At 41.4% G+C, this 18,946-nt stretch overlaps 1 protein-coding gene across 1 annotated transcript; it reads right to left on the reverse strand.

The window, feature by feature from the left end:
* Positions 1-858: 858 nt before the first annotated feature.
* On the reverse strand, positions 859-18,946 carry ndfip1l (Nedd4 family interacting protein 1, like). Its single transcript, XM_079507107.1, has 7 exons — positions 18,682-18,946; positions 13,458-13,545; positions 10,384-10,502; positions 6,374-6,461; positions 5,878-6,002; positions 4,196-4,262; positions 859-3,729 (listed from the first exon to the last, which is right to left on the reverse strand). Exons 1-7 carry the CDS (start codon positions 18,709-18,711, stop codon positions 3,626-3,628), a joined length of 621 nt encoding a protein of 206 aa, XP_079363233.1. The 5' UTR covers positions 18,712-18,946; the 3' UTR covers positions 859-3,625.

Here is an 18,946-nt window from a genome sequence, read left to right on the forward strand (position 1 = left end):
CATAACTCCCATTTCAAGTTAAAAAATAAAATAAAATAGCTGATCTACAAGCTCACAATGCGTCACATCGCAACACATTGTGAGCTTGTAGATGATCGTCTATTTTCAAATGGCCAAAATGTATACAGGGCTGAAGTGGTTCAATAATGTAGGCTATGTTTTGTATTTGTATTAATAATCAAAATCTACAAAGTAACTAAGGTTTCAAATAATTGTAGTGAAGTACAATATTTGCCTCTGAGATGTGGTAGAGTAAAAGGTAAAAGTAGGCTTCTGAAAATTGGAAATCCTCCAGTAAAAAATACCAGTACCTCAAAATGGTACTTGAGTAAATGTACTTAGTTACTTTACATCACTGCTGTACTGCAGTGTGAAGAGGTGACTCAACAGGAGTCAATTAAAGCATGCAGTAACCTATAGATACTGCTGGTCAAGTATTATTCAACTGAACTGAATGTAAGCACTTGTATTAAGAGTACAAAAAACAATACTTGAGTTTTCAAAAGTGCCAAATTACAAACTACATCTTTTCATTTATCAATGCATTGCTGTTTTTAAATTTTGGAAAATGTAGAAGATGAAATTCAAACTCACAACACATCATGACCAGTTGCAAGCTTGTGGATTGGCTTTTGCCCTCTATTTGAAATAGGGTCCTGAGGGTCCTTTCCTGGGCATGCAGTGGAGTCAAAAGTACAATATTTAGTGTTTAAAATGTAGTGGAGTGAATGCATCCAAAACCTACAAATACTAAAAACACATTGCCGTAAACAGGCAGGATTGTTGGCATAGTAATGTCTCGCTGGAAATCTGGAGTTTTCACACACGACTACAACTTAACCACATTATATCCCTCTGGTTCCCCATTTATTTAGTTTATTCAAAGATTTCAACGTTTTCAAACTTTTCATTTTATCATCGTACGACGATAGTGTATATAGATCTTAACCACTTAAACCCCATATAGTTGACCGGAGTCAATTGTGGGGAAAACGTTGGCTGAGAATAGCCGATCGACAAGCTCAAAACGTGCTATTTTCTGCAAGTCTTCCCCAGAATAAGGACGCTGGGGTTAACGGTTCATTCTAAACATGTTCTAACTTTGAGGTAAGCAAGACCCTTTTTAGAATAATAGTAATAAAATATAATAAATGAGTCGACTTCTCTGCAGGTTGAAGGTAAACATCATAAAAAGAATAACTTTAATATTTCATTACTACATCAATGGGGGGGGGGGGGGGGGGGGGGGGGGGGGGGGAGACTGCTTACTATGAATGAACTCCTTTGTTCTTTACAGGGCAGGGTTTCCAAAAAGCATCTGACAATAAGAATTATTTGTTTCCAGTGGACGTTCATGGAGGAGAGGGCAACATTAACCAAAAATAAATAAAAGCTGATATTTACAAAAAATAACCGAATTAATATCTCATGTAGGTTAATCGAATAATCGAGAAACAGGTTTTGTATATACATTTTAATTATATAACAATTTGACGCAAAAAGAAAATCGAATCATTTTTATATTCAACTAATATATTAGTCTGATTAAACACTTTGTACTTCAATGTATTTGGTGGTTTACAAAAACAGCAAAAATAGTCCATCGACAAGTTCACAACACGCCGCCTCGCAATGTGATGTGGGCAAGTAATCTACAACAATAATTGTTCATTAATCATAATCGAAGCAAAAGTTTGAAATAATCGTGCAGAGATGGCAAGGTTTGTACTATCTGGTCGTACGTGATGCATTGTGAGCTTAAGTGGTAGTAGATCGGCTATTTTTGCCGAGTGGACATCGTCGTACGACGTAATGTAAAATCAAACTAGAGATGCACGATATCGATATCTGATAATATGCAGGCCAATTCGTCTTATACGATACATCACATCATTGCTGAATCTTTGCGTTTTCATTTTCAAAGGCATTAACGGTCACATTATTATTGCGTTAATGTCGGTGAAAAACATCGGAATTGTTTTGATATCGGTTGGATAGTGATATTGGATTTGTAATCCGAATCGGGACGATATCGATATACCGATAGTATCGTGCATCACCACTAATAGGCGTAATCTTTCCTCCTCAAGTGTGAGACACTGACCACCCCCACGCCTGCCTCCTCCACACCTATCTGGTAATGTGCAAATAATGTGCATGAGATGGGATTTTAAATAGGTATATCGGTGCTGTCGGGCAGAAACTTTGTGTTATACTCCATAATATTTCATCCTTTGTGTTTTTTATAAATTCATTCCCTATTTCATATGTCCACCGTGTCAGTGTCGCACAAAAAGTAGGGAAAGATCCTTATCTACAAGCTCGGAACACGTCACATCATAACACGTTATGAGCTTATATAGATCTGCTAATTGTGCCACTTTCTAAAAACAAACAAATGGTTGAAGGCTATGCGTGTCTCTTGAGTTTTACAAATATTAAACCGATGAAAAGTATCAAGAGGTTGTGACTAAATAATAACTACAGATCCATTGGACTGTAGTTTCCGGTCGACAGCGAACAATATACTCATACAAAGTAGCATTCACAGCATGGGCATCGGATGCCTCTAAAAATATAATATTTGACAAAATAAATGGGAAACAAGCCGATAATGAGAAATGCTAAAGGGAAACCCAGCCGAGTCAGCATCTAGGCTGATTCTCTACACCAGAGGTTCTCAATGTGTCGTCCGGGGACACTCAGGGTTCCTTGAGTGGGTTCCAAATGGACACTGCACTATACCTGTAGGTCTGCAACTCTTAAGAGTGTACAAATGGGGCATTTGTACACTCTCAGAGTTATGGGGGGGGGGGGTCCTTGAAATAAAAGTTAAAATAAACATTTTGAGAACCACTGCTCTACATCCAAAGACTTGATTCTGAATCCGTTTGGAGAAGAAAGAAAGAAAAAAAAAACACAATCAAGACTGCCCCCTGTTGTCTAAACCAGTGCATGTCATTGCTACAAATGGATATTAATATAATATAGTAAATAAGGCATTATTCATACATCACACACACTTCGGAAGTTTGCAAATAGCACTTTTAACATTTCACCACTGACGAACTGACTGATGATGGGTTTGGTTGTTGTCGTTTTCACAGATCTTCCTTAGAAATTGCATTGTCCAACAGTACGGTGAACAGAAGAAAACCTACTGAAGGTCTTCTCTCCATCTTTGATTGGGTCAAAAGACAGGCAGTATAATAGAGTGTCTCTCAGAGAGAGAGAGAGAGAGAGAGAGAGAGAGAGAGAGAACTAGGGCCGGGCAATTCAATGAAAAGAATATTGAAACCTATATATTATTAGAAGAACCAATAAGCAACTTCTTATGTACCATAGGTTAATTGAATAATAGAGGAGCAAGTTAATTTAATTACATTTCTTCAACGAGTTGACACACAAATTCTAATGTATATATATTTTTTCTTATAATTGACTAAATCGATTAGTCTGATTATCCACTTAATATTTCATCTGTAGCTTGTCGATCTGCTATTTTCACAGTTTATTTTCCATCGAGGCAAAAGTTTTAAATAATCCAATTGCCCAGGCCCTAAGACAGAGAGAGAAGGGTGATAATGGAGGTGATGGTAACAAGGATGGCGGTGGCTCCCAGGGCTCAGTAGATGAACAGGACCCGGGTTCGGGGAAGGTTGGAGAAGGAGTCGGCCATCTTGCGGATGCGGGCGTAGTTGATGAAGCCTCGGAGGAACAGCATGAACCCTGGAGGAGAGGAGCATTGGTTAATCCAGGGGTTCTCAATGTTTTTGACAGAGACCCCCCCCCCCAACCCACAAGTTCACAAGCTTGTTGATCGGCTATTTTCTGTGAACGCTTTCCCTACAATATGCTGGGGGTTTAAGTGGTTAAACGCTATATCAGAGGGTTTGGCCTTGGGCCAATTATTATTCCTTTTTTTTCTCAGGCTAATTCAGGACCTGGAAACATGCAACAAACCACTGGTTGTCTACCTAAAGTAAAACACAAAAACTAATAAAAACTTAACTAAAACTAAGCATGGTCACAACATTTTTAAACTATCAAACCCTGCTTTAAAAACGAATTAAAACTAACTGAATTATAGGAAGGAGATGAACAAAGAAAATAACTAAAATAACTAAAACTAAACTATGATGAAAAGAAAAGAAAATCCCAACGTATTATAATGTTGGTGTGAACAGATACTCACCAAGCACCAGGAACACCCACCACAGCCAGTACTGTCCATCAAAGTAGCCTGGGAAATACGTGGAGAACTGGAAGACAAAGTCACAGACACAAGAGTGAGCTGCCATGTAGGGCTGCAACTATCTATTAAAAACTAGCTAACATTATATTCTATCGATTACATTTTGATACATCTAACCCAAATACATGTCTAAAAGTGCCTTCTAAATCACTAGTTTAAACACTTTACAGATTTTTCAAAAATAGCAGACTGTCACTTTGCGGCACGACACGCTGTGAGCATGTAGATCTGCTATTTTTGAATAGCCAACGCAAAAATCTAAAATTTGCCGGTTTCAATGGGCTAATCTAGAAGCAATGTTTTTTGATTACTTGTATATATTGCAATAATGAATGTGTGGTTGTCACAATGTTTGGGAACCAACAATTCATCAGCCTCTTTTTTTAGTTTCACAACCTCCTTTTACAGACTACATTCTTTTGAATTATTGGGTACCATAGTTACCCACTTCCCATTTTAATAGTTCTGCTAAAATGTACCCAGTCGTCATAGTTTCACAAGACAGTCCAGAAGACACATTATCCTGTTACATATTAGTGCATAATAAACTTTGATACTAAGTATAGAAAGTGCTTTCATGTGGCGTAGCATTCAAGCGGTGTATTCCTGCCTGTTTGATCATGTTAGTGATTTTCTTTGGTTAAAATAAGTGTTAAAAAGCTCCATATTGTGATAGTACTCATTTATATATAGTGGTTGTTCAGTAACAGGAATCTCCATGTCTCTCCAGCTTTTTATTCAGGATCCCTACACATTTGGAATTTCAAAATTCCATACTTTTTTCAGACTAATTTCTAGACTAATTTCAGGCCTATTTGTCGCTCCCCAGGCAAGCTGCGGTCGAAAAATCGAGGTGTCATGGAGTGATAAAAAGTTTAGTGTCCGAGACATCCAGGGGGTCGCAGCTCCTCCCCCTGGCAGCCAGGCGGTGCTCTTCCCCGGGCAGGGGACTCGGGGGGGAGGCCCCTGGTCCCTGCCCTGTCTGTGATTCTAGCTCATGCGGTTGCCTTAGGTGCCTGGGGTGTCTGTACTCCCAGGGCAGCCAAGGAGGCAAAACTGCCACGTCCAAAGGCCCACTGGTGCCAGAATGTACTGGCCGCTCTGGGAGTACGGACACCGCAGGTTAGGGCGACAGCGCGAGCTGGAATAACAGACCGGGCAGTATGGATTTTCCATACATTATTTTACATTTTCCACACTTTTCCAGGCCTGAAAATCTATTTTCGATTTATTAAAGATCTGGCGAGACAGGGGGACCCCTGTTACTGAATAAGCACTCTATAGCAATGAGAATATAGTGATTTAACCTGTTAACAAAAAAACCTTTTGTTTTAACCAGAAAATATCACTTACTACCTTTAACTCCAATCTTATTCACTTTGCACAGAACACCTGTATATACAGAATTCATCATCACAGACACTCATCCTTATGACAGCCGTGTCTATCTCGTCCTCCAGGGGCTATTTACTCTTCTCTCTGTGGCCACAGCACCCGTTGCATGGCTGTGACGGCTCTGCAGAGTCTGCACTGACCTCATTCTCTCCTCAGAGGAGAGGAGAGGACAAAATGTCCAGCAACAAAAGGACAGCAAGCACGGGCGTGCGTGTTGGTCATCTTACCCTGACAATAAGGATCCATTTGATGAGTGAGAGGCCGAAGCCGGAGATGGCCCCATAGCGTCCCGCGGCCGAGGTGGTCAGACAGAAGGACAGGAAGAAACCGATCCAGTTGAACAGGAACGCCACTGGAACCACCAAGCACAACACACTGTGATCACATAGATTGTCGCTGTCGGGCAGAAACCTCATATCTCCATATTTACTGCGTAAATTAACACCCTACTTGATCATAGTACAGCACCACACAAAAGCATCAAAAGTAGCAGATCCCACAAAGTGACGCGTTTCAAGCTTGTCGGTCTGCTACTTTTGCTACCTAGATTGAGAGAGCATGAGTAAAGCATAATCAATGACAATGTTGTGCGCTAAGCACATTAACAATTTCGATGGTAGGGCTGCTGGACTTTATGTGTGAAGGGAGATTGTACTTCTAGACAATCAAATAGTGTGGTATGTTTACAATCATTGATCGGACGATGATGCAGTGTTCTCTTACTGAAGAAGGTGAGCATGAAGATGCCATCATTGCCTATCCTCAGCTGGTCGGCATCCTCAAAGTCGTCTCGGCTCACAAAGTCATCGTCCTGTCCAGGAGAGAGGGACGGACAGAGTATAAAAAATAAGCATCGATATCGAGCAGGGGCCGTCTACAACGATAAACAACCTATAAATGTATAGATTTGTCACAAAAGACCTATCCAGATAATAATTGAAAACTAATGCAAATGGGATAGAATTTAGACAAAAAAAAGACAAACTGGGAAGCTTGTGAATAAATGCTGGAGTCACTTCTCTTTGCAAAGGGGAATATCATTTAACTACTTAAACCCTATTTTCTACTTCGTCGTACAATGTTGCACAAAAATAGCTGATCAACAAGCTCTCACCGCGTCATGTTTATGACACGTTTATGAGCTTGTTGCTTGTCAGCGTTTTTCTTACCAACACCAAGGAGGGCCAGTGGTTAAATGCAAGCAGCACAAAACAAATCTATGTGAAACTTAATTTAAGTCCCACTTCACTGCTCACACAAGACAGACAAATACACAAACACAACGAATGGACTAAAAGGTAATGACACATGACGACAGCAAGCAAGCCTGTCAAAGACAAGCCTTTTTTTTAAAAGCTGGTACTTGAAATATTGAAACGTGGTGGTCAAATTCATTCATTCCGTGCAGTGATTCAGTCAGTTTGGCACTAATTGAATCACCACAGTCAATGCTAGCTGGCTAGCTAGCTGCCGCTCTACACATGGGGTGGGGTGGGAGGGGGTATACAGCACAACGAGTGGGGCAGATTACTGGTTCTAAAAGTGGTTCTCAGGGTTCCTTCAGGGGGTTCCAAAGGCACCCCAACAAGGTCTATAAAGGCCTATTCATACTCCAGTTTTAGGTGATAAGGTGACGGTGGTCAGCAAAAACAGAGAGATGTGTTTGGGTGAGCGTTGAGTCGCTTATCACCGCAACGTGACATCATGTTGTGGTTTTCGGTGGTCAACTTATCACCTAAAACTGGAGTATGAATAGGTCTAGAGAGTTACGGGGGTCCTATGAATTAAAAAGGTTTGAGAAGCACAGGAGTAGATATATCTACACCAGGACAACCTGGGACAACCTTAAACCTGGCATTAACATGTGTCTGGCATCGGATTGAATAAACAAAGCAAACAAGTTGAGTTTTTTACCAAAGTAAACCCTATATAGTCTGTTGCCTGGGGTCTCCCAGGGCACTATACTTGGACCCTCCCCCAAACACCAAATCTCTTCCAACGGAAAAATGAAACTTAGGTATATGCAAGCTTACAATGCTTTGCAAGTTTGCATGAGGTTGAAGAGAGGCTATTTTTGCCAAATGTTTACCCCAGAATAGAGAAGCTATAGGGTTCATGTGGTCAAATACACTCGTGACACTTTAGAACCACGTCAGGATGTGGTCCGAGTTGAGTTTTGCCACGTTAGTAAATAACATAATAAAGTGCACACGAAGGATATCTGCACCCAGCTTAAATTGGGAAGTAAAAACTCACTCACGCCCTTTTTTGCTTTTGTATGTCAAAGGGGGTGACGAGGTGGCAGCCAAGAATATGTTCTTTTTAACGTTTGTTTTAAGCATTCCCACCCGGGTCGGGGGAGTCATGTGTTTGTTTCTTGTGATGCTTTTTCCACATTGGTCACCGACTCACCGGTGTACAGTTTCTTTTCTTTATCCATCCTGGCTTGTTGTTAATTGTATGAAACAAAATTAGTCACAAGATATATTTACATCAGCCACATCCGTCTTACGTAACATTAAAGTCCATATACTTGGCCCGCAAAGGATTTACGTCATAAGCGCTCTAAACACACATTAAAAATCGCGTAGACTTCGCTGCTATATGACGTAATCTTCTAAATGTATTGGAGAGGCTAGCGCCCCTCAAAAAAGCTGACGGGGAGGCTGGGACTGTACCGTACCGTGGCACCAACATTAGCAAGCCATTATGTAGAATAGTAACACATCTACAAAAGCAAGTTGAAGGGCAGGTGTGGATAGTAATTTATCACGTCTTATGATGTCATCTAATGTAAAACATGTGAATGTTAGAGGATGTGAGCAGCACAGGAATTTGCTTTTTCTTTGCATGGAAGCTTTAAGATAACCCGATGAAGGTCTAATAGACCGAAACCAAAACGTTGTTATTCCCATTAAACCATTTGAAGACACTAGTATGCAGGAGTGTTTTCTTCATATCAGTACATTGGGGCCTTTGCCTGGTCTTCTCCTACGCACCTGTCGCCTTTGTAGTTGTGCCAAAGACTTGTTTTTGAAAGCTTAGAAATGTTACTTTGCCAAGTTTCGATGTACTGTGATCGAGCAAAACAAAAAGGGCACGCAGATATGAGACTCGTGTTAACACCAGGAAGAGGAACAAGTGAAAGTACAGGGGGTGGGGCGACAGACACATTCTTCCCACGTTACCTCCAGTGAACTGCGAATGACATCATCAAGGGTGTCCAGCCGCGCCTCCCTGTGCTGCGGCTGAGCACGAGGCAATGCGAGGCAAGGCAAGGCAAGCAGCGTGTGGCAGAGAAACACAACACCAGCAAATAAACAAGTGGCCCACATACTCCACAACCAGCGTAGACACTTTTTGGTGTTTTAAGCATTATGTTATGCTTTAGCTATTGAAAAATAGCAGATCTACAAGCTCTGAGCTTGTAGGTCTGGAACAGGAACAACATATTTTCAGATGGGGGTCGGCGACCAAACACATATCATTTTTGGGGTCCTTGACATGAAATAGGTTGAGAACCACTGACATAGAAACATGGGTTTTTCTGAAAACAATTGTCAGTGTCAATTTAACCCTGGTAGTGTAAAAGCTGGACCCAATGGGTCCGTTTGGGTTCATTCTTCTTACACTCTCTAACGCGTGAGGAGCCAAGACTTCTGACTATGTGTGGCCTTAACAGCTTGAGCACTCTATATACTGTAAGTTGTTGTACGACAGATGGCAAAAACTGACTATCTACTGTACAAGCTCACAATTTGACACACCTTGTGAGCTTGCAGATCTGCTATTTTCCCCCCCTAAAGATTAGAACTGTGTGTGTGTGTGTGTGTGTGTGTGTGTGTGTGTGTGTGTGTGTGTGTGTGTGTGTGTGTGTGTGTGTGTGTGTGTGTGCATTGAGTGACAAGCATCGACCAACGTGCACAATTAATGATGTCAAAATAACAAACATTTTGTAGCGGAGGTCCTCTGCCGATGGACGGCGTCACGTACATCTGGAAAAATGAACGCTTGAAGACGACTTGTCTCTTACTCCGATTGGTTAGGATGATGCTTCAGATTCCATCCACTTCCTTGTTTATGTTTTGTACTCTATGAATGCTTCAGAAGTCAGAATGTTGAGGAACTAGTAGGGCGACACGTGGGTCAGGTCGACACCCTGCTTTAAGCCCAAACCACACCAAAGGGTCGGGTTGGGACAAAACTGTTTTTAAGGTTAACCACACCAATGCAACTCATTGAGTTGCAATGAGTTGCATTGGTGTGGTCTAACTTAAAAAACGTTTTGTCCCAACCCGACCCTTTGGTGTGGTTTGGGCTTAAGATGTGTATGTTCAAACGAGTGCCGCCTAACACAAGCTACTGCAGCAAACACAACCCCATCTGAATGTCTATGCAAACGACCAAGGAAAACACATTTGGTAGAACAGGTTACAGTATGTTAGCCTTCAGCCAAAGGCTGAAGGCCAACATAACTTATGGATCACTTTTATGACACTTCGTAAAGCTACTAAATAACCATGTCTGGGGGTAAGAAGTGTGTGTGTGTGTGTGTGTGTGTGTGTGTGTGTGTGTGTGTGTGTGTGTGTGTGTGTGTGTGTGTGTGTGTGTGTGTGTGTGTGTGTGTGTGTGTGTGTGTGTGTGTGTGTGTGTGCGCGCGCGCGCGTGCGTGCGCAAAGAATGCTGGCGTACTGCAATTGAAAGAAGAGAGAGAATAAAAAGAAAACGGTTACCAGAGGAATGGTAGTCTGGGCCTTGGTTCTCTCCGCCTCGTCGTAGGACGGCAGCGTCGTGGCCACATTGTACGACGGAGGCTTGGGGAAAGAACCCTCCTCCTTGTAGTCAAAGTAGGCTGAGGGGGAAAAAAAACACAAATAATTGTACTTGACAATAAACATCATCTCCGTCAGCTGCAGATTTGACCAAAACTAAATACACTAAACCAGTTAGGGCGGTTAGTCAACGTTGGACCACCTCTCATTCTGCTGAGGAATAAAGCCTGTTAGATATGGGTTAAAACCTAGCAAGGTGTCTCCTCAGTGCAAGAGGAAACTTCACCATCACTTGGTTTGATTTGTTTTAATTTAAACCAGAGAGAGCTTGTGGCAGGTTTAAATTGTTCTGTGAGAGACTTTCGTCTCATTTGAAACAAGGTTTTTGAAACCAGGGCATGGATGCGGATCCAAAATTGAGGAAACAGAAGAATCGGTTCCGTTACATTTGGAAGCATTTCCGGAATATTATCCTTAGGATGGATTAAGTTGTTTTTTATTAGCACATGTGTTCCATGAATTCCATAGGGCTAGACCACACATGGGCATATGACATCATAAACCTGCAATGGAAGCAGTCCCTATGGCCTTATAAGATTATCTATTTATAAAATAAATGCAATATTTAAGGTGTTTTTATTTGGGGATTTTAGTCATAGAGGGCAATTATAATGTATTAAGGCATATTTGTCTTATTAGCCAGGGATCCTTTTAAACAACACACCCGTGTGAACTGAGTGGTGCAGTGACGTCACACACTAACCATAGCAACCATGCTCACCTGTACGTGGGGCCAGGTACACAGGTACACAGGTACACACACGGGTACAGACAAAGCTGGTTATTGGAGTGGTTTGCACCACTCAAAAAACTGTCTGGGGTGCTCACAAAAGCCTGAGTAGATGTTAAAATGACCCCTAACAAGTTTGCGCTTTAAGACAGCAATGGAAACGAGTTTTATTTATTTTTTTGCGTTATCCTTTTAGATCTAATGTCTGACTGTGCCTTATGCTGTTACACACATGTCTAATAACTTACTAAATCAATCAAAAAAGAGGGAATGGTTAAAATCCTAAAGGATCCATCCCAATCCTAACCAGGGTTAACACACAACCCTCCCACGCCCTCCCTTTCACCTTACCATACAATGAGTTGATTGAATACTTTAACAGTTTGCAGAAATAAAGCACAGTTCAATACCAGGTCTGCTAAGAGGATTTATAACCCAAGAAAGCCTATGGCTTGTTTCCATTGGGGTCCTTCATATTAAATTCATAACCCTCCCCCCAACCCTGCTAGCCTCTTTGCTAGTGGATTACTGCTATTGCAGAAGTGTGCTTTTTTTTTTTTTTTTACTTTAGTGCGAGTAGTTCATTGTGTTTATTTTGTCCAACAAACACAACTAATTGTTTGACTAAAAGCATAAAAGCATGCATGGCTTTAAGCTCAGCACAGTTTGAATTTAGATATGATGGCTGAAAGTCTGAGAATTACTATCCTGGTTAATGGGTCACACATGCGACTTCACCAGGGCAGGCCTGATGCAGGCTTCAACACATCTAAATATGGCCTAATCCTTTTAAATGTGACTTTGACCTCACTTGTCGAGGAGGGATAGTCACCGTCGTTGACCTTACTTCACTGGCAGATTATAAACTAGAACAGTAGACCATGGATAAGTCATACGGAAGGAAAACGGAACATTATAATAGTCACCTTCTAAAAATAAACGCCCAGGTCATTTTTTCAAGTTTTTAAAAACATCGGAATAGACACCATAGTATCCAAATAGGCATCGAATACATCTTATTTATTTAACAAATGCTGTTTGCTGAAACGTTTTGACATTTGAAAAAATAAAATAAATTTTGCCCAAAGTAGGGTGACCACAAACTGTTAACCTACACAATAATTAAAATGGCCAAATCTAAAGTAACAGTGGCAATACCTTATCTCATAGTTGTACAACCAAATGTGGGAAGACAAGAATGTCAGACACCTGCATGTCACGATGCTCTCTCGGGGAACGAGAAGAGCTTGAAACCTTGAAAACCTTTGTGATCGATTGGCTTGCTGTTCATCAAGTTCCTACAGTATGTAGAGCCGTAGCCACCCATTCCACTCCAGTACGATGACAAATACACCCACAATGACACCAGAACATGATGACATGTGAATTGTGAAAACACCATCTCCTCTGCTCTTGACAAATGTGTCATATAATATCCACCCCAGCTTGCCACAACCACAATAAATAACCTAAGAAACAGTGCATGATACTGTATACGTGTGTGTTTGGAGATTACATTGATTCCTGTTAGATCACGCCACACATTGTCCATTAGTGATGTAGCCCTTGATTCTTAAACCAGAATTAGTGATACACCCGCCATTGATACCATGAAGCCATTTGGCTTCATGGTATCAATGGCGGGGATACATCACTTATCGTTTCCTATATGTTATCAACTGAGCTTGGAAATTACACTTGAATTCTGGCTTTACAAATTGACTTAATTAATAATTATTTATTATAATTATATTTTGCATAGAAAATGATCCACACATGTGACCGGGGAACACAAATAGTACAGAACACTTAGCCAGCTGCAAATCATACTGGGCAACCAAAGAGTAATTGCCAATAACATACTGGTAATAGTAAAGCTGTGGGGAAGTAACCTTGTCACCTGACTTGTGACACCTGTCTAGGTGTGGTCTAGACCGGATGATAAAAACGTAACAAAGAAATGAAAAAAAAAAAAAAAAAAAAAAAAAAGCTTTGTTTTGGTCCTCTCCTGTTTGTTTGTTGTTGAAAATGGCATGCCTCCCAGGCTAGTGGGGTTAGAGATTAGGGGTGAAGATGCTCTCACCTGCATGCCTCCCAGGCTAGTGGGGTTAGAGATTAGGGGTGAAGATGCTCTCACCTGCATGCCTCCCAGGCTAGTGGGGATAGAGATTAGGGGTGAAGATGCTCTCACCTGCATGCCTCCCAGGCTAGTGGGGTTAGAGATTAGGGGTGAAGATGCTCTCACCTGCATTGTCAGCTGTGGCGCTGCTGTACGGGGGCGGGGCGTCTACTACCTCCTGTGGAGCCTCCTCTGGCTCCTCCTCATTGGACAGCTGTGGGAGGAAGTAAACAACGGTCATTATGTGTCACAAATGATATACATTATTATGCAGGATGAACCTGGTTGGAAAATCAAAGCTAATGGGGAAAAAACCGTGCCCAGTATTTATTATAATTTTTTGTGGGGAAACAGTTTGTAGGTAGATGTGATAACATTTCACATTATGTTGCTTCGTGCCACATTGTGAGCTTCCACCTAAAAGAAATTGTGGATTATATGGAATTTCTTTTGATTGTTTTAAATTTAATTTCTTTCATGAAATTCTTTGAATTTCCTTTCAATGTATGAAAAAGGAGGGTGATATTCACTCGCGACCCACAAATATCGGTCCGCGACGCACAATTGGGTCCCACTCCCGACCTGAACACATCGGGAGTGGGACCCACAATTGGGTCTGTAAAACGTGTGGGAATGTCATAAGCAATCCAACCGACGGGTTGCAATGACGTATGTACACGTCCTAGCGCATTTTCAATGATATCAAAGAAGAATATTCAGATTTTTTCTCTTTTTTGAGTTGGACTCTAAGGCCACCATACGCTTCGCTCTTCATTCATGCGCGGTCCGGTCACTTCACGGCGGCAGAAAGAATGCCTCGTCTCTCCTAATCTAGGGCGCTCTCCGTGGTTTTGATCAGATGGATATACTAAGATCTTCATTTCTGACTTCTCAAAATAAGAACGCGATGGATTATTTAGCGATTATTATCGAAACGAGAGCAAGGTAAGCAAGCAAAAAAAAGAAAAATGATATATATATATATATATATATATATAAATAATGTTTTTGTTTTTTGGAACAGAAGGGGGGAGCTTTACAGAGTAAAAGCAGCCATGTCTTCCCGGCACCCCAGAGCTTCTATTTTGAAGGAATCCCAACGCTGATTGTGTTAAGAACTAACCACACCAAAGGGTCAAGACGGTTTTAGTGTTGTCCCTGCGGTGTGATATGTCTTGTTGCACGTTGACCCACATTGAGCCTAGTGATTCAACGCATGGAATTCAATGGCCCAAACCACATCAAAGGGTCAAGACGGTTTTAGCGTTAACTCCTTGCAACCGTTTGGACCCAAGGAGTTGGTGACCGTCACCCTTTGGTGTGGTTAGGGCTTAAGTGTTGATGACATTGGTCTGTGTGTTTGTGATGCCAGAAGTGAGCTGAAACCCATGTTGTAAGCAGCTAGCTATTATATTACTAAATTGGCTACTTGAGCACTGGGAACGCAACAGAGACAACTTGTTCTTCGCCTGTGTGATAGATTTCCGCTAATTAGCCGGAGAGGCTGTGAGCAGGCTAATCCATCAATCCAGACATCCAGCACGTGACCCCATGACAGCTCTGTCCTGTCGCTCACTCTGGATGGATACTGAACTGAGCCTCAGCCACTGCTAAAGAGCTGCCCAAGAGGAGTGCAAAGACCACACCAACTACTACAACAACAGCTGATGAACAATATCAATCGGAATACTTTAAGAAGGATTAGGTAAATGATTAGGTAAGCTTTTTGCCCTAATGAAGACGGTACAAATCAATCTACAAGGATTGTGCTCTGTGGGAGTGTTCATTGCGAAGCCATGAAGAACCTGACACAACACCAGGCAGTATACACTCTCTGCCGAGACAGAATTTGTCTGGAAATATGATTAATAACAATGGATTAATTCTCCTTCCATCTCCCTCACTTCTGTATCGCTGCCTTCCAGACGTCTGCACTGAATGCAAATGAGAAGCGAGTGGTGCAGAGGGAACAAAACGGTCCAATTAAGAACCAATTAACAAAACAGTACAAATGAAGAACTGAGCTCTTCCTTATCAAGGGGCGGGCCTTCCATAGCAAATAAAAAGAAACTCAGACCAAACGGACTGTCGTACATCAAATCGTCGCTGTCGGGCGGAAACCTTGTATGTCCAAAACCGTTACTTTTAAGGAGATGGAAAAAAGAACCTGTGCTCCAATGGATCCAAAATAAGTTATTATTTAGTCACTCAAGCTCTTGTTAATATATGTCATTGGTTCAATATGTATTAAACCCAGACACACTTAACCACTTTCACTTAAAATGTTTAAGAATATATCGAAAAAACAGGTAACATTGCGAGTTTGTAGATCAGCTATATTTTCACTACTTTTGCGTTTGTAAGACGAAGTAGGGCATTCATAAGGTTTCTGCCAGAGAGTGACGTAATAGGTTTCTGGGCTGGCAGTTCAAAGATGTAACAAGAGTTAAAGCCAAGCAGTGAGAATTATGAGAAATGGAGAGCAAGGTTTATGTGAGAAAAGCCTAAGTACCTACAGTACGCGCCGTAGTCCTAAACACAGTACTAACAGTACGTATGGCAGAGCTGACACAAAAACCTGAAAAGCACCTCTCTAGAATATCCATGAGCAGAATATTGTATTTGTTGTATACAAGAGTCTACCGATTTAATCAATTATTTAAAAATAACAACCAATAATCAAGCCTTTAATAAATTAACGGATTCATATTTTGTCCACGTTATTATAATAGCCAAAAAGCTTAATTCATCGATAGTTGCAGCCCTTGAATAGTGCATACACAACACTGACTGAATTATGATTATGAACGGTTAAATGCCTCGTTCTCATCATGTGTGGGCTGAGGGTTTAAAATAACCAATGTGATGTATAAGGCGGTACACAGACCCAGCATGGTGGCTGCCTGGGCATGAGATCCCAAGAAGACAGTTCCTTTTTCCACCCTGGCCTGACGCAAAAACAGCTGAATTACCAAACCCCCACTGGAAAACCAAACAGAGCAGAAGCTTTATGAAAGGAAAAAGGGGGCTTCAGATGAAGCAGGTTCAAGCCACAACTCCATTAGCTCTGCCCTCTTCCTCTTACTCCGAGCTCTGGGATCTCCATTAGGTGGAATCAGCCTGGACAAGCGCCTCTATTATTGATGACCTATTCTGAGCCGCCTCACTTGCTTTCTTTCACTCTGTCTGTCTGTCTGTCTGTCCAAAGTACAATCATTTACAAAATTGACTCACTCACGAATACTACTTTGACCACTTAGTCCCTATGTATACTTACTTCCTTGTGTGCCTGCCAGAAAGCATTCTTGTGTAATGTTTGTAAGCTTGCAACCTAGAACATTTAAAAAATGTATATCCAGTTTCATCCAACAAACAAAGAGAATGAGAATATCTGTTATGGTGTGGTTCACAAAGTGGGGTCCTTGGACCCCCAGGGGTTCCAGGAGATCCAGTTTGACAGGAGTAATCAAATAGAAGCTTAAGAGTCTGTAACTCTGTCTCTCTTAAGAGTTTAAATGGAACCATTGGGGGTCCATGGGCTAATGCATGTCACCCTGGGGGTCCTTCAAATTAAAAGGTTTGAGAACCTATGTAATGTAATTATGTAATGTAATTACAGAAGACAGAGACACCTCAGACTGAAGCTGTATCATTCTCTGCAGCCACCAAAGAGGTTTCAAAGTTGAACTGAACAAGCATTTAAGGTATAAATAAAGATAAATTAATAATTGAAAGCTAATGACGAGGCTAACAACAACTATAAGGCACTGGGTCAGAGCCAGGCCAGAGTCCTACCAAGGACAAACTATGGTAACTAGGCTAGCTAACATATAGTAACATCATGTCTGGACCCAGAAAAGACAACTGAAAAGAAAAGACGAAATAAGCAAATAACAGCATGTGATGCCATGTATTTATATTCATTTCTGCATGACATGTAATCAATCCTTTCATTTGACAGCTTGTGTACGGTAGGCTACTTGCAGAAACCTTGTATCTCCACATTTTACATTTAAAAAACCCCATAAATGAATCAGAATGCCATACTTTGTCATACTACAGTGTCACACAAAAATAGCTGATCTACAAGCCCACATTACATCACAATACTACACATTGTGAGATGTGCTATTGTTTGTATTATATAGAGAAAATGGTCTGCAGTTTTCATAAATATTGAATTAAACGTATTAACAAGAGCTTGTGGCTAAATCATAGCTACATTGGATCCATTCAGGACACAGGTTCTTTGATACATTTTAGGAAAAGTAACAGCGGTCCGGGGACGACCAGTGGTCCTTGAGGGGCTTCCAGGTGGTCCCCAGCTAAATGATGTAGAAGAATTGTTATTTTGATCAAAGTTTGCTTGTTATCTCTCCCAAATTTATATCAACTAGTAAGTACCAACTACCAACATCAATACAGAATGGAATTATTACAAAATATTGTAAGTTTTGGGTCTGAGCTATATCTCATATAGCTGAGCTATATCTATATCTCATCAAATCAAACCACTGGCCTACAAGGTTTCCACCAACAGTATCAGTGCTGCTGTAGTTAATGCACTGCACGCTCAATTTGAACTGAATTACATTTACAACAATCAATGCCATTAAGCTACTCTCTCATTCACTCCAGTTTTAACCATTTCATATTCCAGACGTGTTGCCACCACCACCTACAGTCCTACACAACCCGCCTGTCTGCCCACAGAACAGAATCCTGATTTCTGAATGGAAACAACCCAGCAACAATCCATTCAAACACCCAGCCAGGACACCCTGTGGTGTCGAGGGGCTGTTGCGCGGTCGGCAATGTGTGACCCATCGTCCATCCATTCACGTGACTCACTCCAGCTTATTTGCCATTTTTCTGCAGGCTTGGCATTTTGGGGCAGACCGACCGAACAATCCCTTTGGCCTTCATTGTCGATATTCGTGTAATTAGGAGTTAATCACATGCAACGCACAGTCGCACACATTTACCCCCGGGTTTCACACAGTGCATAATGAAACGTTGAATGAAACTTGTGATAATGTGTCGAATGCCCGACTATAAACAGAAATACACTGAGATAGAGAGAGACACGTACTGTTTGATGGGTCACTAGTTTAAGTGGAACGCGACCAGGAAGCTAACAGGTTAGAAGCTAATATGAATGTTAGCTACCCGATGAAAACAACAAGGGAGGCCTAGATGGGAAAATAGCCGATTTACAAGCTCACAACGGCGACACGTTGTGAGCTTGTAGATCGGCTAGTTTGCACGGGCGACGCTGTCGCTTGATTGTAACAAATTAAGCATTCATTTAGAACGTTTTTTATGAATAAAAATGAATGTAAACGCATACCTGCTGGTATCCGGGGCGGTGTTCGGCCATGGCTGGCGTGTGAAACAGCTATCAATGAATGATAGCAACCACAACACAATCGACACACTGCTGATTCAAAATAAAAGTATGTTAGACAATGATAATATAGAGTGTAAAAATAAATAGATCAAGTCAATCCCAGGCTGCAAGACGGAACAAGACGTGCTGCTGACAGAGTGCTCCTCCTCCTCACTGACCGAGACGACCCGACCGACTGACTGACAGTGTTGCCAGGTTTTACGAG

Source organism: Electrona antarctica (assembly GCF_951216825.1).
Source record: "Electrona antarctica genome assembly, chromosome: 8".
NCBI classification, from domain to species: Eukaryota; Metazoa; Chordata; class Actinopteri; order Myctophiformes; family Myctophidae; genus Electrona; species Electrona antarctica.

Bases quoted from the DNA above. Each gene is read 5' to 3' on its own strand.
- ndfip1l (XM_079507107.1), bottom strand. From the start codon at position 18,711: ATGGCCGAACACCGCCCCGGATACCAGCAG. The intron at 13,546-18,681 runs GTATGCGTTTAC...TTCCTCCCACAG, and splicing joins ACCGCCCCGGATACCAGCAG to CTGTCCAATGAGGAGGAGCC. The intron at 4,263-5,877 runs GTAAGATGACCA...TTTGTCTTCCAG, and splicing joins AATGGATCCTTATTGTCAGG to TTCTCCACGTATTTCCCAGG.